This window comes from Bufo bufo, chromosome 1 (genome assembly GCF_905171765.1).
Source record: "Bufo bufo chromosome 1, aBufBuf1.1, whole genome shotgun sequence".
Classification (NCBI taxonomy): domain Eukaryota; kingdom Metazoa; phylum Chordata; class Amphibia; order Anura; family Bufonidae; genus Bufo; species Bufo bufo.
Window position 1 is genome coordinate 811,912,884 of NC_053389.1, and position 24,861 is coordinate 811,937,744.

The 24,861-nt window shown below is 41.1% G+C and overlaps 1 protein-coding gene across 1 annotated transcript; it reads right to left on the minus strand.

Annotated features, from left to right (window-relative positions):
• Positions 1-16,637: 16,637 nt before the first annotated feature.
• On the minus strand, positions 16,638-23,510 carry LOC120988970 (acetylcholine receptor subunit epsilon-like). Its single transcript, XM_040416792.1, has 6 exons — positions 23,420-23,510; positions 20,570-20,684; positions 20,382-20,496; positions 18,930-19,128; positions 17,512-17,645; positions 16,638-16,700 (listed from the first exon to the last, which is right to left on the minus strand). The coding sequence occupies exons 1-6, from the start codon at positions 23,508-23,510 to the stop codon at positions 16,638-16,640; spliced, it is 717 nt and encodes a 238-aa protein (XP_040272726.1).
• Between the last annotated feature and the right edge of the window lie 1,351 nt (positions 23,511-24,861).

The window sequence follows — 24,861 nt, forward strand, 5'->3', positions numbered from 1 at the left end:
GTGGATATAAAAAGTCTACACACCCCTGTTAAAATGTCAGGTTTCTGTGCTGTAAAAAAAATGAGACAAAGATATAAATCATTTCAGAACTTTTTCCACCTTTAATGTGACCTATAAACTGTACAACTCCATTAAAAAACAAACTGAAATCTTTTAGGTGGAGGGAAGAAAACAAAAAAAACTAAAATAATGTGGGGATGTAGCTGTGTTCAGAATTAAGAAATCACATTTAAAATCATGTTAAATAGGAGACAGCATACACCTGCCATCATTTAACCCCTTCAGGACACGGCCATTTTTCACCTTAAGGACCAGGCCATTTTTTGCAAATCTGACCAGTGTCACTTTATGTGGTGATAACTTTAAAACGCATTTACTTATCCAGGCCATTCTGAGATAGTTTTCTCATCACGTATTGTACTTCCTGACAGTGGTAAAATTGAGTCAAAATTTTTATTCATTTTTTTATAAAAAAAATCCAAATTTACCCAAAAAATTTGAAAAATTAGCAAATTTACAAATTTCTAATTCTCTACTTTTATAATAGATTTTTTGGGGACGTTACAAGGCTTAGAAGTTTAGTAAATCTTGAAATGTTTCAGAAAATTTCTAAAACTCACTTTTTCAGGACCAGTTCAGGTCTGAAGTCACTTTCTGAGGCTTACATAATAGAAACCACCCAAAAATGACCCCATTTTACAAACTACACCCCTCAAGTTATTCAAAACTGATTTTACAAACTTTGTTAACCCTTTAGGTGTTCCACAAGAATTAATGGAAAATAGAGATACAATTTCAAAATTTCACTTTTTTGGCAGATTTTCCATTTGAATCCATTTTTTCCAGTTACAAAGCAAGGGTTAACAGCCAAACAAAACTCAATATTTATGGCTCTGATTCTGTCGTTTACAGAAACACCCCATATGTGGTCGTAAACTGCTGTACGGGCACACGGCAGGGCGCAGAAGGAAAGGAATGGCATATGGTTTTTGGAAGGCAGATTTTGCTAGACTGATTTTTTGACACCATGTCCCATTTGAAGCCCCCCTGATGCAACCCTAGAGTAAAAACTCCAAAAAAGTGACCCAATTTTAGAAACTACACCCCTCAAGGTATACAAAACTGATTTTACAAACTTTGTTAACCCTATAGGTGTTCCACAAGAATTAATGGAAAATAGAGATGGAATTTCAGAATTGCAATTTTTTGGCAGATTTTCCACTTTAATCCATTTTTTCCAGTTACAAAGCAAGGGTTAACAACCAAACAAAACTCAATATTTATGGCCCTGATTCTGTAGTTTACAGAAACACCCCATATGTGGTTGTAAACTGCTGTACGGGCACACGGCATTGCGCAGAAGGAAAGGAACGCCATACGGTTTTTGGAAGGCAGATTTTGCTGGACTGGTTTTTTGACACCATGTCCCATTTGAAGCCCCCCTGATGCACCCCTAGAGTAGAAACTCCAAAAAAGTGACCACATTTTGGAAACTACAGGATAAGGTCGCAGTTTTGTTGGTTCTATTTTAGGGTACATATGATTTTTGGTTGCTCTATATTACACTTTTTGTGAGGCAAGGTAACAAGAAATAGCTGTGTTGGCACCGTTTTTTTCATCTGACAGGTTAGATCATGGGGTATTTTTATAGAGCAGGTTGTCACAGATGCGACAATACCAAATATGAATACTTTTTTTGGTTGTTTGTTTCAGTTTTACATAACAAACCATTTTTGAAAAAAAAATATTTTTTTAGTGTCTCCACATTCTGAAAGTTGTAGTTTTATTTATTTTTTGGGCGACTGTCTTGTGTAGGGGCTCATTTTTTTCGGAATGAGATGACGGTTTGATTGGTACTATTATAGGGTGCATATGACTTTTTGATCGTTTGTTATTACACTTTTTGTGATGTAAGTTGACAAAAAATGGCTTTTTTACACAGTTTTTATTTTTATTTTACGGTGTTCATCTGAGGGGTTAGATCATGTGGTATTTTTATAGAGCCGGTCGTTACGGACGTGGCAATATCTAATATGGCAATAGCAATATCTAATATGTTAATTTTTACACAATAATATAATTTTTGAAACAAAAAAAAATCCTGTTTTAGTGTCTCCATAGTCTGAGAGCTATAGTTTTTTCAGTTTTTAGGCAATTATCTTAGGTAGGGTATGATTTTTGCGGGATGAGATAACGGTTTGATGGTGATCTTGTCTAATACAGTATACATATGTAGAATGACTGGTCCCTGCTCATCTAGTGTTATACAGTATACATACAGTCAGGTCCATAAATATTGGACATCGATCCAATTCTAACATTTTTGGGTCTATACATCACCACAATGGATTTAAAATGAAACAAACAAGATGTGCTTTAACTGCAGACCGTCAGCTTTAATTTGAGGGTATTTACATCCAAATCAGGTGACCGGTGCAGGAATTACAGCAGTTTTCATATGTGCCTCCCTCTTGTTAAGGGACCAAAAGTAATGGGACAGAATAATAATCATAAATCAAACTTTCACTGTTTTAATACTTGGTTGCAAATCCTTTGCAGTCAATTACAGCCTGAAGTCTGGAACGCATAGACATCACCAGACGCTGGGTTTCATCCCTGGTGATGCTCTGCCAGGCCTCTACTGCAACTGTCTTCAGTTCCTGCTTGTTCTTGGGGCATTTTCCCTTCAGTTTTGTCTTCAGCAAGTGAAATGCATGCTCAATCGGATTCAGGTCCGGTGATTGACTTGGCCATTGCATAACATTCCACTTCTTTCCCTTAAAAAACTCTTTGGTTGTTTTTGCAGTATGCTTTGGGTCATTGTCCATCTGCAGTGTGAAGCGCCGTCCAATGAGCTCTAAAGCATTTGGCTGACTATGAGCAGATAATATTGCCCAAAACACTTCAGAATTCATCCTGCTGCTTTTGTCAGCAGTCACATCATCAATAAATACAAGAGAACCAGTTCCATTGGCTGCCATACATGCTCACGCCATGACACTACCACCACCATGCTTCACTGATGAGGAGGTATGCTTAGGATCATGCGAAGTTCCCTTCCTTCTCCATACTCTATCTTCTCATCACTCTGGTACCAGTTGATCTTGGTCTCATCTGTTCATAGGATGTTGTTCCTGAACTGTGAAGGTTTTTTTAGATGTCGTTTGGCAAACTCTAATCTGGCCTTCCTGTTTTTGAGGCTCATCAATGGTTTACATCTTGTGGTGAACCCTCTGTATTCACTCTGGTGAAGTGTTCTCTTGATTGTTGACTTTGACACACATACACCTACCTCCTGGAGAGTGTTCTTGATCTGGCCAACTGTTGTGAAGGGTGTTTTCTTCACCAGGGAAAGAATTCTTCGGTCATCCACCACAGTTGTTTTCCGTGGTCTACCGGGTCTTTTGGTGTTGCTGAGCCCACCGGTGCGTTCCTTCTTTTTAAGAATGTTCCAAACAGTTGTTTTGGCCACGCCTAATGTTTTTGCTATCTCTCTGATTGGTTTGTTGTGTTATTTCAGCCTAATGATGGCTGGCTTCACTGATAGTGACAGCTCTTTGGATCTCATCTTGAGAGTTGACAGCAACAGATTCCAAATGCAAATAGCAGACTGGAAATGACCTCTGGACCTTTTATCTGCTCATTGTAATTGGGATAATGAGGGCATAACACACACCTGGCCATGGAACAGCTGAGAAGCCAATTGTCCCATTACTTTTGGTCCCTTAACAAGTGGGAGGCACATATGCAAACTGTTGTAATTCCTGCACCGTTCACCTGATTTGGATGTAAATACCCTCAAATTAAAGCTGACAGTCTGCAGTTAAAGCACATCTTGTTTGTTTCATTTCAAATCCATTTTGTGGTGATGTATAGAGCCAAAAATTTTAGAATTGTGTCGATGTTCCAATATTTATGGACCTGACTGTATGTACAGTGCCTGTTTTCTTGTGATCTAGTGTTATACAGTCTACATATATAATGCCTGGTCCCTGGTGGTCTAGTGTTATACAGTATGCATATGTACAATGCCTGGTCCCTGGTGATCTAGTGTTATACAGTCTACATATATAATGCCTGGTCCCTGGTGGCCTAGTGTTATACAGTATACATATATAATGCCTGGTCCCTGGTGATCTTGTGTTATACAGTACGCATATGTACAATGCCTGGTCCCTGGTGGTCTAGTGTTATACAGTCTACATATAATGCCTGGTCCCTGGTGATCTAGTGTTATACAGAATACATATGTACGATGCCTGGTCCCTGGTGGTCTAGTGTTATACAGTATGCATATGTACAATGCCTGGTTCCTGGTGGTCTAGTGTTATACAGCATGCATACATACAATGACTGGTCCCTGGTGATCCAGTGTTATATAGTATACAGTATATATAAAAAGCATAGTCTCTGGTGATCTGGTGTTAGACAGAATACATATATACAATACATATATACAATGCCTGGCCCCTGGTGATCCAGTAGTATTACACAGTCCTGCATAATATTGCACATCCTGGGATGGAGGCTGAGGGATGTGAGCTGGTACTAATCCATTAACCTCGCTGGCACCACTTATTTACTTTGGTAAAACCTTCAGCTTGCACCTTTTGACATTGTCTATTGTGGATTTTGAGATGTGTTTAGAATCATTATCCATTTGTAGACGCCATCCTTTTTTCAGCTTCAGCTTTTTCACAGTTGGTGTCATGTTTGCTTCCAGAATTTCATTGAATCCATTGTTCACTCTACCCGTGAAATGTTCCCCGTGCCATTGGCTGTAACACAACCCCAAAGAATGAATGATCCACCCCCATGTTGGAGGGGTGTTCTTTTCATGAAATCCTGTGCCCTTTTTATCTCCATACATACTTTTGCGTGTTGTGGCCATATAGTTCAATTGTAACCTCATAGGTCCGCAGAACATGTTTCCAAAATGCATCCGCTTGTTTAGATGTTATTTTGCAAACGTCTGATGCTTAATTTTGTGGAGGACACAGGTTGAGGGTGAGGTTTTCTTCTGATGACTATATTTGTGCAGGTGTCACTGAACAGTAGAACAATGTATCCCAACTCCAGAGTCTGCTAAATCTTCCTGAAGGTCTTTTGCACTCAAGCGGGGGTTCGGATTAACCTTTCTAGCAAACCTACGAGCAGCTGTCTCTGAAATTTTTTTTGGTCTTCCAGATCTTCTCTTGACCTCCACTGTTCCTGGTAACTGCCGTTTCTTAATTACATTTCTGAGGAAATGGCAACCTGTAAATGCTTTCCTATTTTCTTATAGCCTTCTCCTACTTTGTGGTCCTCAACCATTTTCAGAGTGTTAGGCAGCTTCTTAGAACCACCCATGGCTGCTTTTTTTGGAACAAGTTTAGAGGAGTCTGGGTATTGATAAAACTTTGAAATTTGCATCACCTGGACTTTCCTAACGATGACTGTGAACAAGCCTTAACTCTAAGAGACTATTTAACGTCTTAGACCTCAGTCAAATCTCCTTGGGTTTCTATACTTTTACAAGGTCCTCTTTTCACTCTAATATTGTACAAACCCCAAATAATACACTTAGATTGCTTAAAATGTTGAAAAGTGTGTTTTCATTTTTAACTTTATGTGTTTTGGAGTTCATTTCATCCTCAACTTGCTTACAAGGGTATACCAAGATTTGATCGGTGGCTGTCACCTGGGACCCTCGCCCATCAGTTGTTTTGAGACAGCACAACTGCTCCTGGGAGCACCGTGGCCTTCTCGTAGCACACCAAGCAGCGGCTCTGCTTGGTATCACGCTCAGCTCCTAGGCCACGTGACCGATGAACGTGATGTCACCGGCCTAGGAAAAGCTGAGAGAAGGCTGCTGTGCTACTGCGAGCACTGCTGCCTTATCAAACAGATGATCGGTGGGGGTCCAGGTGTCGGACCTCCACCGATCAGATACTGATGACCTATCCAGAGGATAGGTCATCAGTAAAAAATGATCTCGGAAAACCCTTTTAACCGTTCACAGTAACAGTAACGTTGACAAGGGGGTGCTCAAACTTTTGCATGCCACTGTATATTGAAAAAGATGATTATGATTTCCCATGATGCCATTCCCATGGTGGGCATTCCTCTCCTGGCTATAGCAGAACACATGGGAATGCTCATTGGATGGAGAACCATCATTTCTCATGTATGGCCAAGCCAAACGTAAGTCAGACTGTCATCAGTCCTCTGGACTCTGAGTGTGAACTGGCCTTTATAACTGGCTTATACTACTTGCCAGGAACTAGAAGAAAGACACCCAAAGAGCAAGTGAGGGACCCAAAAATCACATGTCCCACTACTATCAGTGATACGGAAATCTGAAATTCTCCACAAGTCAAGGTTTCAACTTTATTATTATTACTTGAAACTTCCAACCGCACATTCTCCCCAGTTCTCCCAGTAATGTTCACAGTATGCTGAAAATACACCAAAATAATCAAACACTGTCTGGTCATTGACTTTCCACATAAGACACAAGTTTTGGAGAGAACTTTTTGGTAACCGCTCCCTTTTTCTTTGTGGCTGAGGGTGAATCTTACTATGTGTGTGTAATATAATTTCCAAGCTCTTCGGAGAAGATCTTATATCTAATGCTATTTTAAGATTTCATTAACCTTGAAGAAGTCATGACAGAGACTCGATAAGACCCTTGTTTCCTCTCTCTCATGCATTCCTTCTGCCAAGACAGCATTCCATGGTTCATCTGCCTCGCAAAAACCCACTTGCTATGTCTGCCGGCTGCTGCACATCTCCCTGTCAATCATCAGCTGGGTAAAGAAATCCTTCACTTCAGAGTCTGTGGTGTAGTGAATGAGGAAAGAGCCAAAATATAAATGAAGGCGATTACAGAGCTCAAAAACAAACATGAGCGAGTACTACCATAATACTGTCCCTATGTTCAAGGGATATATTACTATTATAAAGCCTCTCTGTACAAGAATATGTCTACTATAATACTGCTCCTATCTATAAGTACTGTATATAACTACTTTAATACTGCTCTCATCTACAAGTATATAACTACTATAATACTGCTCCTCTGTACAAGAATATAACTACTATAATACTGCCTCCTATGTACAAGAATATAACTACTATAATACTGCCTCCTATGTACAAGAATATAACTACTATAATACTGCCTCCTATGTACAAGGATATAACTACTATAATACTGCTCCTATGTACAAGAATATAACTACTATAATACTGCCCCCTATGTACAAGAATATAACTACAATAATACTGCCTCCTATGTACAAGAATATAACTACTATAATACTGCTCCTATGTACAAGAATATAACTACTATAATACTGCCTCCTATGTACAAGAATATAACTACTATAATACTGCCTCCTATGTACAAGAATATAACTACTATAATACTGCCTCCTATGTACAAGAATATAACTACTATAATACTGCTCCTATGTACAAGAATATAACTACTATAATACTGCCTCCTATGTACAAGAATATAACTACTATAATACTGCCTCCTATGTACAAGAATATAACTACTATAATACTGCTCCTGTGTACAAGAATATAACTACTATAATACTGCTCCTATGTACAAGAATATAACTACTATAATACTGCCTCCTATGTACAAGAATATAACTACTATAATACTGCCTCCTATGTACAAGAATATAACTACTATAATACTGCTCCTATGTACAAGAATATAACTACTATAATACTGCCTCCTATGTACAAGAATATAACTACTATAATACTACTCCTATGTACAAGAATATAACTACTATAATACTACTCCTATGTACAAGAATATAACTACTATAATACTGCTCCTATGTACAAGAATATAACTACTATAATACTGCTCCTATGTACAAGAATATAACTACTATAATACCGCTCGTATGTACAAGAATATAACTACTATAATACTGCCTCCTATGTACAAGAATATAACTACTATAATACTGCCTCCTATGTACAAGAATATAACTACTATAATACTGCTCCTATGTACAAGAATATAACTACTATAATACTGCTCCTATGTACAAGAATATAACTACTATAATACTGCTCCTATGTACAAGAATATAACTACTATAATACTGCCCCCTATGTGGAAGAATATAACTACTATAATACTGCTCCTATGTACAAGAATATAACTACTATAATACTGCTCCTATGTACAAGAATATAACTACTATAATACTGCTCCTATGTACAAGAATATAACTACTATAATACTGCTCCTATGTACAAGAATATAACTACTATAATACTGCTCCTATGTACAAGAATATAACTACTATAATACTGCCTCCTATGTACAAGAATATAACTACTATAATACTGCCTCCTATGTACAAGAATATAACTACTATAATACTGCCTCCTATGTACAAGAATATAACTACTATAATACTGCCTCCTATGTGCAAGAATATAACTACTATAATACTGCTCCTATGTACAAGAATATAACTACTATAATACTGCCTCCTATGTACAAGAATATAACTACTATAATACTGCCTCCTATGTACAAGAATATAACTACTATAATACTGCCTCCTATGTACAAGAATATAACTACTATAATACTGCCTCCTATGTACAAGAATATAACTACTATAATACTGCCTCCTATGTACAAGAATATAACTACTATAATACTGCCTCCTATGTACAAGAATATAACTACTATAGTACTGCCTCCTATGTACAAGAATATAACTACTATAATACTGCCTCCTATGTACAAGAATATAACTACTATAATACTGCCTCCTATGTGCAAGAATATAACTACTATAATACTGCTCCTATGTACAAGAATATAACTACTATAATACTGCCTCCTATGTACAAGAATATAACTACTATAATACTGCCTCCTATGTACAAGAATATAACTACTATAATACTGCCTCCTATGTACAAGAATATAACTACTATAATACTGCCTCCTATGTACAAGAATATAACTACTATAATACTGCCTCCTATGTACAAGAATATAACTACTATAATACTGCCTCCTATGTACAAGAATATAACTACTATAATACTGCCTCCTATGTACAAGAATATAACTACTATAATACTGCCTCCTATGTACAAGAATATAACTACTATAATACTGCCTCCTATGTGCAAGAATATAACTACTATAATACTGCTCCTATGTACAAGAAAATAACTACTATAATACTGCCTCCTATGTACAAGAAAATAACTACTATAATACTGCCTCTTATGTACAAGAATATAACTACTATAATACTGCTCCTATGTATAAGAATATAACTACTATAATGCTTCTCCTATGTACGGTACACAAGCATAACTACTACAATACTGCTCCTATGTACAAGAATATAACTACTATAATACTGCCTCCTATGTACAAGAATATAACTACTATAATACTGCCTCCTATGTGCAAGAATATAACTACTATAATACTGCCTCCTATGTACAAGAATATAACTACTATAATACTGCCTCCTATGTGCAAGAATATAACTACTATAATACTGCCTCCTATGTACAAGAATATAACTACTATAATACTGCTCCTATGTACAAGAATATAACTACTATAATACTGCCTCCTATGTACAAGAATATAACTACTATAATACTGCCTCCTATGTACAAGAATATAACTACTATAATACTGCCTCCTATGTACAAGAATATAACTACTATAATACTGCTCCTGTGTACAAGAATATAACTACTATAATACTGCTCCTATGTACAAGAATATAACTACTATAATACTGCCTCCTATGTACAAGAATATAACTACTATAATACTACTCCTATGTACAAGAATATAACTACTATAATACTACTCCTATGTACAAGAATATAACTACTATAATACTGCTCCTATGTACAAGAATATAACTACTATAATACTGCTCCTATGTACAAGAATATAACTACTATAATACCGCTCGTATGTACAAGAATATAACTACTATAATACTGCCTCCTATGTACAAGAATATAACTACTATAATACTGCCTCCTATGTACAAGAATATAACTACTATAATACTGCTCCTATGTACAAGAATATAACTACTATAATACTGCTCCTATGTACAAGAATATAACTACTATAATACTGCTCCTATGTACAAGAATATAACTACTATAATACTGCCCCCTATGTGGAAGAATATAACTACTATAATACTGCTCCTATGTACAAGAATATAACTACTATAATACTGCTCCTATGTACAAGAATATAACTACTATAATACTGCTCCTATGTACAAGAATATAACTACTATAATACTGCCTCCTATGTACAAGAATATAACTACTATAATACTGCTCCTATGTACAAGAATATAACTACTATAATACTGCTCCTATGTACAAGAATATAACTACTATAATACTGCCTCCTATGTACAAGAATATAACTACTATAATACTGCCTCCTATGTACAAGAATATAACTACTATAATACTGCCTCCTATGTACAAGAATATAACTACTATAATACTGCCTCCTATGTGCAAGAATATAACTACTATAATACTGCTCCTATGTACAAGAATATAACTACTATAATACTGCCTCCTATGTACAAGAATATAACTACTATAATACTGCCTCCTATGTACAAGAATATAACTACTATAATACTGCCTCCTATGTACAAGAATATAACTACTATAATACTGCCTCCTATGTACAAGAATATAACTACTATAATACTGCCTCCTATGTACAAGAATATAACTACTATAATACTGCCTCCTATGTACAAGAATATAACTACTATAGTACTGCCTCCTATGTACAAGAATATAACTACTATAATACTGCCTCCTATGTACAAGAATATAACTACTATAATACTGCCTCCTATGTGCAAGAATATAACTACTATAATACTGCTCCTATGTACAAGAATATAACTACTATAATACTGCCTCCTATGTACAAGAATATAACTACTATAATACTGCCTCCTATGTACAAGAATATAACTACTATAATACTGCCTCCTATGTACAAGAATATAACTACTATAATACTGCCTCCTATGTACAAGAATATAACTACTATAATACTGCCTCCTATGTACAAGAATATAACTACTATAATACTGCCTCCTATGTACAAGAATATAACTACTATAATACTGCCTCCTATGTACAAGAATATAACTACTATAATACTGCCTCCTATGTACAAGAATATAACTACTATAATACTGCCTCCTATGTGCAAGAATATAACTACTATAATACTGCTCCTATGTACAAGAAAATAACTACTATAATACTGCCTCCTATGTACAAGAAAATAACTACTATAATACTGCCTCTTATGTACAAGAATATAACTACTATAATACTGCTCCTATGTATAAGAATATAACTACTATAATGCTTCTCCTATGTACGGTACACAAGCATAACTACTACAATACTGCTCCTATGTACAAGAATATAACTACTATAATACTGCCTCCTATGTACAAGAATATAACTACTATAATACTGCCTCCTATGTGCAAGAATATAACTACTATAATACTGCTCCTATGTACAAGAAAATAACTACTATAATACTGCCTCCTATGTACAAGAAAATAACTACTATAATACTGCCTCTTATGTACAAGAATATAACTACTATAATACTGCTCCTATGTATAAGAATATAACTACTATAATGCTTCTCCTATGTACGGTACACAAGCATAACTACTACAATACTGCTCCCATGTACAATAATCTAAGTACTATAATAGTGCTCTTATGAATACGAATATAACTGCTATAGTACTGAAATTTTAGGTACAAGAATAGAAGTTTGACAATACCTACATATGTACACAGACATGCGGTATATGTTATGAGTAGTAGGTGTGGTCTGTCAAGAGCAGTGATACTGGTGACAGCTGTGTATGGCACTGAGGGTCGGGGGGCGTCACAGGGAAATGTCTTTGGGAACAGGAGAATAATTTTTTTCTGTTTGTCGGAGACACTGTATCCTGACGTTAGATAACGTACTCCCATCTCTTGTTCTTGCTCCTTCTCTATGTCCTGTATTACGGTCCTATATTGCTGGATGTGAAACTGACAATCTAGTCATGGGTTGGGGGTTGAGATCCTTCTTCTTGCTTCCACTTCTGATCTGTGAGTCAATCTCTCTGTCTATGTATAGAGCTGGCAGCGTGCTGTGTTTCTCCTGTGTTTTTCAGTTCGCTGTCTGCTGTGTGCACCACATGTGGTCGGAGGGGGTCCAACTTCTAGTATAGTGCACCATACATGAGGAAATGTTATCTTCAGAGAAGACCATGCAAAGCACATGGCTGAATCTAGTGTCTGCCATCATTCATGATCTTCTAGGCATGTACAGTATTATCAGCGCAAGCAATCAGTTGTCCAAACAGTACCACCTGGACCTTGATTCCTATAGCTATGGGCCATCCCTATGACTAGCTGGTCCAAAAGATACCACATAACCAGCTATTATTGGTGCTATCAGTCTTAGCTTGTTTTACCTGAAGTATCAGACAAACCCCAGTAGAAGAACCCTATAGAAGATATTGTGATGTTGTTTTAGGGTTGTCCTCCTACTTTTAAAGTTAATCTTTCTTAATGAAGTGATCCGTTTTGGTCAATGGTCAAATTCGAAATTCTTCCAAGACAAGCTACTGGGATCTCAAATTTCTTGTCTAGTGAAATCAGTGGATCCAACAGCCAAGTAGCCGTCATTTACCGCCCGCCAGGCCCAGCCACCATCTTTCTTGACCACTTTAACACCTGACTACTACACTTTCTTTCTGCCGACATCCCCACTATCATCATGGGTGACTTCAACATCCCTATTGACACATGCCACTCGGCCGCCTCTAAACTCCTGTCACTCTCTTCCTCCTTCGGCCTATCACAGTGGTCTTCAGTTCCCACCCACAGAGATGGTCACACTCTGGATCTGATCTTTACCCGCCTCTGCTCCCTATCTAACCTTTCTAATTCGCCTCTCCCCCTTTCCGACCACAACCTACTCACCTTCTGTTCACTAGTCTCTTCTGCTGCTCCCACGGTCCACACACTAGCACACCCTTGCAGGAACCTTAAACATCTCGACTTTCGCTTGCTTTCTGACTCTCTTCTCCCACTCTCTACCATCTGCTCCCTCCAAGACCCAGAAGCTGCTACCACCCTGTATAACACCACAATAAGTACAGCTCTGGACACTGTTGCCCCCCTCACAGACAACAAAACCCGAAAAATCAACAGACAACCCTGGCACACCAACCTGACCAAAAAACTCAGACAAGCTTCCAGGGCTGCTGAGCGGCAATGGAAGAAATCCCATTCTAAAGATCATTTCACCACATACAAGCAATCCCTCCTCATATTCAAATCCTCACTCGCTGATGCAAAACAGGCCTACTCATCTCTCATATCTTCCCTGTCACACAGCCCTAAACAACTTTTTAGCACTTTTAACTCCCTTCTCCGTCCCCCAGCGCCCCCACCCTCTCCTCTCTTCTCAGCTGAGGACTTTGCCAAATATTTCAAACAAAAGATAGTCAACATCAGAGAAAGCTTCACTACATCGTCCCCACAGACCCTCTACACAACTGCTCGGTCCTCTTCTCCCAAAACCCGCTTCTCCACCATTACAGAAGAAAAACTCTCCACTCTACTCTCCAAACCTCATCTGACCACCTGTGCACTTGACCCAATCCCATCCCACCTCATCCCTAACCTCACCACAGTGTTTATCCCAACCCTAACTCATCTCTTCAACCTATCACTAAACTCTGGTGTCTTCCCCTCTGCTTTTAAACATGCTACCATTACACCCATCCTCAAAAAGCCTTCACTTGACCCATCTTCCTTGTCCAGTTATCACCCCATATCACTTCTTCCGTATGCCTCAAAGCTACTTGAACAACATGTCCATTCAGAACTGTCCTCCCACCTCTCCTCCTGCTCCCTCTTTGACCGCCTACAATCTGGCTTCCGACCCCACCACTCGACCGAGACTGCCCTTACCAAAGTCACCAATGACCTACTGACAGCCAAAACCAAGAAACAATACTCTGTCCTCCTTCTCCTTGACCTGTCCTCTGCCTTTGACACTGTTGACCACTCCCTTCTGTTGCAAACTCTCTCATCTCTTGGCATCACCGACCTGGCCCTCTTCTGGATCACATCATACCTCACAGACCGGACGTCTAGCGTCTCCCACTCTCGCACCACCTCCTCGTCTCATTCCCTCTCTGTTGGTGTCCCGCAAGGCTCTGTCCTAGGACCCCTGCTCTTCTCTATCTACACTTTTGGCCTGGGACAGCTCATAGAGTCCCATGGCTTTCAGTATCACTCCTACGCTGACGACACACAAATCTACCTCTCTGGTCCAGACATCACCACCTTACTATCAAGAATCCCACAATGTCTATCTTCTATATCATCCTTCTTCGCCTCTCGCTTTCTAAAACTTAACATGGATAAGACAGAATTCATAATCTTTCCCCCATCTTGTTCAACCCCCTCAACAGACCTATCTATCATGATCAATGGCTGCACACTCTCCCCGGTCAACAAAGTCTGCTGCCTTGGAGTGACCTTGGATTCTGCACTTTCCTTCCGACCGCACATCCAAGCACTCTCCACCACCTGCCGCCTCCAACTCAAAATCATCGCCCGCATCCGTGCTTTCCTTAACTTTGAATCTGCAAAAATTCTTGTACATGCCCTCATTATCTCCCGCCTAGACTACTGCAACATTCTCCTCTGTGGCCTTCCATCTAGCACTCTCGCACCCCTCCAATCTATCCTCAACTCTGCTGCCCGACTAATCCACCTCTCACCCTATTACTCCTCTGCCTCTCCCCTCTGCCAATCCCTTCACTGGCTCCCCATTGCCCAGCGAATTCACTTCAAAGTACTAACAAATACATACAAGGCCGTCCATAACCTGTCCCCTCCCTACATCTCTGAGCTACTTTCCCGATACATCCCCACACGCACTCTCCGATCCTCACAAGACCTCCTTCTCTCCTCTCCTCTTATCACCTCTTCCCACAATCGACTCCAAGATTTCTCCCGTGCAGCCACCGGACTCTGGAACTCGCTACCCCAACATATCAGACTCTCACCTACATTCGAATCCTTAAAAAGAAACCTGAAAACCCACCTCTTCAGACAAGCCTACAACCAGTGACCCTGCTGCCTTTATACCGCCATGACCAACTTAACTCGCACCTACTGTGTCCTTCTCCCATACCATGTAGATTGTAAGCCTCACGGGCAGGGCCCTCTCTCCTTCTATACCAGTTTGTAACTTGTCTTGTTTATGATTAGTGCAATTGTCTGTTTTATGTATGTGCACCGCTTATCATATGTACAGCGCTATGGAATGAATGGCGCTTTAATAATAAATAATAATAATAAAGTACCTTAATATCCATGTCCAATAAAAAATTGTGAGTCCAACACAACCAAGAACCACGGCTGATGTTTCAAATCTATCCATTAAAAAGAGCAGATCCTATGGCGGGATACTTTCCATAATGGACACACCCTATTACAGCTAGTCGTCCAGTATCATCTCTGGTGGTATTATGGGTTAGCCAGTATCATCTCTGGTGGTATTATAGGTTAGCCAGTATCATCTCTGGCAGTCTTGTGGGTTAGCCAGAATCATCTCTAGTGGTCTTGTGGGTTAGCCAGTATCATCTCTAGTGGTCTTGTGGGTTAGCCAGTATCATCTCTGGTGGTATTATGGGTTAGCCAGTATCATCTCTGGCAGTCTTGTGGGGTAGCCAGTATCATCTCTGGCGGTCTTGTGGGTTAGTCAGTATCATCTCTGGTGGTCTTGTGGGTTAGCCAGTATCATCTCTGGTGGTCTTGTGGGTTAGTCAGTATCATCTCTGGTGGTCTTGTGGGTTAGCCAGTATCATCTCTGGTGGTCTTGTGGGTTAGCCAGTATCATCTCGGGTGGTATTATGGGTTAGCCAGTATCATCTCTGGCAGTCTTGTGGGTTAGCCAGTATCATCTTTGGTGGTCTTGTGGGTTAGTCAGTATCATCTCTAGTGGTCTTGTGGGTTAGCCAGTATCATCTCTGGTGGTCTTGTGGGTTAGCCAGTATCATCTCTGGTGGTCTTGTGGGTTAGTCAGTATCATCTCTGGTAGTCTTGTGGTTTAGCCAGTATCATCTCTGGTGGTCTTGTGGGTTAGCCAGTATCATCTCTGGCGGTCTTGTGGGTTAGCCAGTATCATCTTGGGTGGTATTATGGGTTAGCCAGTATTATCCCTGGTGGTCTTGTGGGTTAGTCAGTATCATCTCTGGTGGTCTTGTGGGTTAGCCAGTATCATCTCTGGTGGTCTTGTGGGTTAGTCAGTATCATCTCTGGTGGTCTTGTGGGTTAGCCAGTATCATCTATGGTAGTCTAGTGGCCTGATTTCATAATCTTCCTGATGGGATATGTAATTTTTCTGATGATCTAGTATTGATATCCCTGGTGGACTAGTGGGTAAGTCAACAATAGTTCTAGTGTTCTAGTCATCACTTACCTGTCCAAACTTCAGCATTGTGCCTGAGGTCTATAACAGCAACCCATTAGTCCACAAGAGTCATCATTCGAGACGAGTGAATTTCTCGAAATACATTTGAGGTCAGATTCTAACAAATCGGTTGGCAGATTCTGTTCACGTAAGAATAAATTCGATCCGAATCCAAAGTGCTCTGATTGCCCTGAAAAGTCATGTATGACCCTATGGGGTCTCCTAGGACTGTATCCAACACCTTTCAGGCTCTTTAACGCAAAGACAGCATTAGTAATGTCATAGTGACACAGACATACATAGCCATGTGGAGGCCGGCGGTAACAGCCTGTTTCAATCACACTGTACAGTTGGATTTGTTAGGTTTTTTTTTTTATTAAAAAACTTTCCGAAAATGATCCCTTGTTTTGGGCAGATGTTTGTTGGTGTTTATGAAATAGTTTGTTCTGAGCAATGTGGCCCAAAAATTATTCCTTTTTGGAAAGCAGCAACAGGTCTGGTGTTAAAAGGGTTTTCAGAAATTTTTATACTGATGACCTATCCTCAAGATAGGCCATCAGTATCTGATCTGTGTTGGTCTGACACCCGGGACCCCCACCCATCAGCTGTTTGAGAAGGCACCAGTGCTCCTCTGCTGCCTTTTCCCTGCTAACCTAGGCTGTGCATGCTGAGCTGCTCCTAGGCCACGTGACAGATGAACGTGATGTCACTGAACCATCATAAATGGACTCTAAGCAACTAGGTGACTGGGTGGGGAGCTTCCACTAAATCACAAGGCCACCAGGGACAAGGCATGGTGGACTTAGACATTTAGAACGAAACCAAAGGCAAGTGCTCTCCTGTTAGAGAAATAGATGGTTTCTGAAAACTGAGGGCAGCGGTGGACAGGGTAGACTCATAGGTTGCTCCTCAGTAAACAGGACACTTACAGCTCCGGATGCGTTTTGCTCCTTTGTGCTGGCTGTGATGAAGTTAGAGGCATCCACACAGTTCTTGATTTCTGGGGCACAATGGGCCAAGCTTCTGTACAAAGTAGTTGTCCCATCGGCATCGAATAGATTAGCTGGAATGAGGGATGGAAGCGTCATATTAGTGGTAGGCTTCCTGAAGGACTTCTAACCTTTACTGTTAATATAATACGTTTTGGTGTTTTTATATCCTGTGTTATCATTACATCTTCTATGTTATTATATAATTGGCTGATATTATATTTGACTCTTTGGACACTACTCGATATTTTATCTACTTATACTTGTGGCCCTTGGTCATCTTGAGGCTCCTGTCACTGCGTTTCTTGCTCATCCTGAGCCTTCTGATCACTGTGTTTCCTGCTCATCCTGAACCTTCTCATCATTATGGTCCTTGCATGGGCAGACTAGCCATAGACCCTACAGGGAAAATTCCCGGTGGGCCAATGTTCAGTGGGCCTCCCAAGCCCTCTTCACGGCCGCTGCCCAGGTACATAACCTTCTGAAGCTCTCACAATGCTACGAGCATCAAGTACTTACTCCATCCTGCTCTGTGGTATTTGGTTCTTCTGGGGCAGTATTTAGTGCTATGCTATGGTATTGCTGGCCCGTCTACTTCTGTTGCCCCTGACTACTTGTGAATTGTGTTGGCCCTACCCACTTGTGTTGCCCCACCTTCTGTCAATTTGGACTCATCTACAACACGGGGCCACTATTAGGTATTTTTCCAGGGCCACTTTAAGTTCCCAGTCCGCCCTTGGGTCCTTGTTTATTTTGAACCTCCTGATCAATGTGGTCCTTTTTCATCCTGAGCCTCATGATGCCTCAGTTTCCTGCTCATCATGAGGCTCCTCATCACCGTTGTTCATGCTTATCCTGGGCCTTCTGATCACGGTGTTCCTTGCTCATCCTGATCCCTGCAGTCATTGCTCATCATGAACCTCTTGATCCCTATGTTGCTTCTGATCCTGAGCCTCCTGATCACTGAGGCCCTTGCTTATCCTGAGCCTCCCCATTGCTGTGTTCCGTGCTTATTCTCATCCTCCTGATCGCTATATACCTGCTGATCCTAAGCCTCCTGATCGCTGGGGTACTTTTTCATCCTGAGCCCCTTGATCTTTACGTTTCTTGTTCATTCTGCGCCTCCTCATCACTGTGTTCCTTGGTCATCCTAACTCTCCTCATCATTATAGTCCTGCTTATCTTTAACCTGATGATCCGTGTGTTCCTTGCTCATCCTCACCCTCTTAATTCCAGTGGTCTTTGCTCATCCTGACCCTCTTCTTCCATGTGGTTACTGCTGATCCTACTCATCTATAATCTTTGCTCACCTACCGTTTCTTCACCACCGTCGCCCTTTCTTTCTTGTTCCTTCTCACCTTTGTGGCCCCTGCTCATCCCGTGCCTGTCTCTCTGCCTCTCGAACATCAGTTCGCTTCGTGGCTTCTTCAGGATATACTCCTCAGCCTTTAACATGATCCCCAGCGAGCTTCTCCTCCTCTCTTGCGGGGTCTTCTCCGCCTCCTCACATGGCGCGATCTCCATGAGTAAGTAACGTGGAAGCACCTCCAGAAGCATCTGACGTGAGAAAATTCTAGATCATTAGTAAATTTATTTATACCTTTATACCGCCTATCGAGGTTTTTATGTCTGGGCCCAGATGCCCAAGTGTGGGCTCAAACATGACAGGTAAATCAATATTTTTGGTAACACCTCTTCCTGATGGGCTCTTCTTTAGCTCTGCTCAGTAACTCCAGCTCAGCTGAGCTGTCTGTTGGAGTCTACGGTAGTCTGGCCACTTTAAAGGGATTGCTTCATGAAGATATCTCCTGTCCAAATACCCTATTAAGACATATGGACGTCACAGAATATCATCCCCGCCCAAAAATACTATGTGACAGCAGAGCAGACAAAAGCCGTCCCTATTCATCTTAATGGCCTCCATAAAAAAGGACGCTGTCAGCAGTTTTGACTATGCTAAACTTCTAACGGCACTAGGCAGCAGCTGGGGAGAGCAGAATAGATATATCTTTTATGGAGCTATCGTGAGTAGTGTGAATATGAAGTTTTATTCTGCCAGGTTCTGCTCGCGCAAGGGCCCAGGAGGCGGAGATTCATTGTGAAGCGTGCTTTGTATTGAGCTCCTTGGCAGCCCCTCCCCCTGCTCTGAGTGACAGTTGGTTGGATTAGTAGGGACAGAGTAGGGACTGCGAAGTTGCCCACTGCAAGGCACACTTCACAGTGAAGCTCCAGAGGAATAAAACTTAATACATACACTACTCCACAAAAGGTATGTTTGTACTGCTCTTCCCAACCCCTAAACAGTGCTGTCAGCAGTTAAGCATAGTCAAAACTGCTGATAGACACCCTTTAAGGGTGTTTTCCGAGATTCTGATATCTTCAGGATAGCTCAGCAATATCAGATCAGAGGGGGCTGTGGCGCTCACTGTTCCTAGGCCAGTGATATCCCTTTCATCATACATGGCCGAGGCACTGGTTAGTCTCATTCAAGCGAATAGGACCGAGCTGCAATGCAAAGCACTATCCAGTACACGACATTGTGCGGAGGCCACAGCTCATCAGTGGGGGTCCCGGGTATTTGGACCCCTGTTGATCTGATATTGACGGCCTAGGGTGAGCTGATTTCGATCAGGGAATAAACTGAAGCAACTGGGAAAAAAATTAAAGGGGTGATCCAAGATTAGAAAAATATGGATGCTTTTCTAATCCTGCACAACCCCTTTACTAATGATCTATTTCTGATATATGGACTGGAGTTATATTTCAAGGCCTGGTTATGGATCAATACTATACATTATTGAGGTTCTCACGCGTTTCACTTTGGCAGTCAGGTTGTGGGTACTTGGCATCCGTAGTGACACATTCAGGACAATGATGCAGCTGAGAACGATGAGCGTCGATACAAGCATTACAAAGATCAGGTATCTGAAAGATAAGCATTGTATTTCTGTAGAGTTAGAATGTTTCTAACACATGGGTAGAAGACAATGTCACCTACTTGCCGATGAGCGGGACGCTGAGCGATGTCTCCGGAACACTCTTAGCAATTAGGAACAGAAACACAGTCTGGGCCAGGAGGACTGAGATGGACACTGTGCACTTCTGACCTCCAGCTGGAGAAGATGGATACAGAAGGGGATAAAGACAAAAAGACATTCGCAGGCAATCCCACCAGTATGGAGGGCAGTAATATTATGAGCAATAGTCTAACAAACACCCCCTAATAAAATTCAGATACCAACATCAAACTTCAGAAAATGTTCAGATGCTCTGCCTGGGCTAGGAGGTGCGGGAGGCGGGCGGTGCGGCAGGCGGGATCACGATCCCCCACCCGCCTCCTCTTGAAAATTCGTTGGTGGCCAGTGGGTATACCAGGGTGTCAGCACATTGCTGACACCCTGGTATAAACGGCTGATAGCTGTGCAGATGTCAGCCGTTTAACCCTTTCCATACCGCGGTCCGTACGGACCGCGGTATGGAAAAAGTTAACAGTAAGAGGGAGCTCCCTCCCTCTCCCATCGGGGGGCTGCTGTGCCTTTGCAGCCCCCCGATGGAGAGGGAGACAGCCCACAGACAGCCCTCAGACAGCCCCCCTCCTTACCCTTACCCGTCTGCGAAGTTGTGGCCACAACTGAGCAGACAGGGAAGGTTCCCATGGCAACAGGACGCCTTCTCAGGCATCCTGCTGTCCATGGTGCTGAACAGATCTGTGCTAAAGGCATAGATCTGTTCAGACAAAGTGTAAGTAAAATACAGTACAAAACACTATATAGTGTACTGTACTGTATTATGCAGACATCAGACCCACTGGATCTTCAAGAACCAAGTGGGTCTGGGTAAAAAAAAAGTAAAAATCAAAAAACACATTTATCACTGATTAAAAATGAAAAAAATTAAATTCCCTACACATGTTTGGTATCGCCGCGTCCGTAACGACCTGATCTATAAAACAGTCATGTTACTTTCCCCGCACAGTGAACGCCATAAAAATAAAAAAATAAAAACTATGAGGAAATTGAAATTTTGCCCACCTTACTTCCCAAAAAAGGTAATAAAAGTGATCAAAAAAGTCGCATGTACGCCAAAATAGTACCAATCAAACCGTCATCTCATCCCGCAAAAATCATACCCTACCCAAGATAATCGCCCAAAAACTGAAAAAACTATGGCTCTTAGACTATGGAAACACTAAAACATGATTTTTTTTGTTTCAAAAATGAAATCATTGTGTAAAACTTAAATAAATAAAGAAAAAGTATACATATTAGGTATCGCCGGCTCTATAAAAATATCACATGACCTATCCCCTCAGGTGACCACCATAAAAAATAAAAATAAAAACGGTGTAAAAAAAGCCATTTTTTGTCATCTTATGTCACAAAAAGTGTAATAGCAAGCGATCAAAAAGTCAAATGCACCCCAAAATAGAGCCAATCAAACCGTAATCTCATCCCTCAAAAAATGAGACCCTACTTAAGATAATCGCCCAAAAACTGAAAAAACTATGGCTCTTAGACTATGGAGACACTAAAACATTTTTTTTGTTTTAAAAATGAAATCATTGTGTAAAACTTACATAAATGAAAAAAATTGTATACATATTAGGTATCGCCGCGTCCGTGACAACCTGCTCTATAAAATTACCACATGATCTAACCTGTCAGATGAATGTTGTAAATAACAAAACAAAAAAAAAACGTGACAAAAAAGCTATTTCTAGTTACCTTGCCGCACAAAAAAGTGTAATATAGAGCAACCAAAAATCATATGTACCCTAAACTAGTACCAACAAAACTTCCACCCTATCCCGTAGTTTCTAAAATGGGGTCACTTTTTGGAGTTTCTACTCTAGGGGTGCATCAGGGGGGCTTCAAATGGGACATGGTGTAAAAAAAAACAGTCCAGCAAAACCTGCCTTCCAAAAACCGTATGGCATTCCTTTCCTTCTGCGCCCTGCCGTGTGCCCGTACAGCAGTTTACAACCACATATGGGGTGTTTCTGTAAACTACAGAATCAGGGCCATAAGTAATGAGTTTTGTTTGGCTGTTAACCCTTGCTTTGTAACTGGAAAAAAAATATTAAAATGGAAAATCTGCCAAAAAAGTGCAATTTTGAAATTGTATCTCTATTTTCCATTAAATCTTGTGCAACACCTAAAGGGTTAACAAAGTTTGTAAAATCAGTTTTGAATATCTTGAGGGGTGTAGTTTCTTAGATGGGGTCACTTTTATGGAGTTTCTCCTCTAGGGGTGCATCAGGGGGGCTTCAAATGGGACATGGTGTAAAAAAAACAGTCCAGCAAAATCTGGCTTCCAAAAACCATATGGCGCACCTTTCCCTCTACGCCCTACTGTGTGCCCGTACAGTAGTTTACGGCCACATATGGGGTGTTTCTGTAAACGGCAGAGTCAGGGCAATAAAGATACAGTCTTGTTTGGCTGTTAACCCTTGCTTTGTTAGTGGAAAAAATGGGTTAAAATTGAAAATTAGGCAAAAAAATGAAATTCTCAAATTTCATCCCCATTTGCCAATAACTCTTGTGCAACACCTAAAGGGTTAACGAAGTTTGTAAAATCAGTTTTGAATACCTTGAGGGGTGTAGTTTATAGAATGGGGTCATTTTTGGGCGGTTTCTATTATGTAGAAGGGAAAGTGGCAGACGCTCAAGAACAATCCAGAGAGCCCCGGAAGTCCACGAGAAGGAGACGTCAGGTCTCCTGGCGACAGTAAAATATGATGAACTATACCCTAATGCACCCACCAAGGACATAGTTATCAACCTCACGGGTTTAGAACTGCCCCTTGGCTGTATCCCACTCCTCAATCGAGGGCTGGGATACAGCCTACCTGGGCAGTTCAACCTTGTGGATTTTGAGATTGACCTATTTCTGTCGGTTCGCAAGCTGTACCTTAAAAAGCTGTTTGCTGAGACCTCCATGCAGGGCCCTACCCCCCCACCGGGGGAGGTCCCAGCTACCATGTCCCTTACAGATTTTCATTTACGAGTTAGATTTAGTGAGGAGGAGGTAGCCTGTATCCACTTTCTGTCCAGTACAGAGCCAGAAGAGTCCTTGGACATCCAAGGCCAGTTTAATAAATACACAGGGGGCGTCAGGTCCACCTTCCTTCCTCCCATGCCGGCCGGCTCGGCAATAGATCTTTTCCACAAGCGAGTATTGAGAGAAATGCGTGCGCTGGTGTTACCCGCGGCACCTTCTAACCTTACGGTAGAAGAATCCCGCGCTCTCTTGTGCTTAAACAAACAGGACAACATAGTCATTAAGCCGGCCGACAAGGGAGGGAATGTGGTCCTGATGCCCAGGGAGTACTATCTGGAAGAAGCATACAGGCAATTAGGGGACAGCACAGTATATCTAAAGCTCAGGGGAGACCCCATACCTGAGGTGTCGTCCAAGCTGTTCACCCTTATCAATCAACATGTATCGAATGGATTTTTATCCAAAAGTATGAGAGATCGACTTATCCCTGCCTTCCCGAAAATCCCTATATGGTACTTCGTGCCAAAAATTCACAAATCACTGACCCGACCTCCGGGCCGTCCCATCATCGCCGGGATCGGGTCAGTGACTGAGCCTCTGTCTGGCTATATTGACTGGCTCCTCAGACCTTTACTAGGTAGTACCCCGACGTACCTAAAAGACACAGGTGACTTTCTCCGGGCACTCAGAGGACTTGAGTGGCAGGATGAGTTTAACCTGGTGTCTTTGGACGTCGAAAGCTTATATACCAGAATCCCCCATGATCTACAGACTTCGGGCAGTTAGCACGGTCCTCAGCAAAAGCGACAAGGATATGGCATTTAATAACTTTATCCATGAAGCATTAGATCTTGTTCTCACCAATAATGTCTTTCAGTTTGATGGACAGTGGTGCCGCCAGGTACTAGGTACCGCAATGGGCACACCTGTCTCGTGCACGTTTGCCAACCTGTACCTGGCGGTATTTGAAGAGACTTATATCTTCTCGATGGATAACCCCTTCCTGCGGCATATTCACTTGTTTCTAAGATATGTGGACGACATTTTTCTGGTCTGGTCGGGGAGTGAGGGGTCTTGCCACGCATTTGTCGACTATCTCAATGCACATAACCAAATGAATATGAAATTCACCATCAACTTTGGTGGTGTGGCTCTTGACTTCTTGGATGTGCATGTGACCGTAAAAGATGGTATTTTACATACCAGTGGCTTTCGCAAGCCCACGGTGACCAACTCCCTCCTCCACCAGACCAGTTTTCACCCGCCATCGGTTAAGCGTGCTGTCCCGTA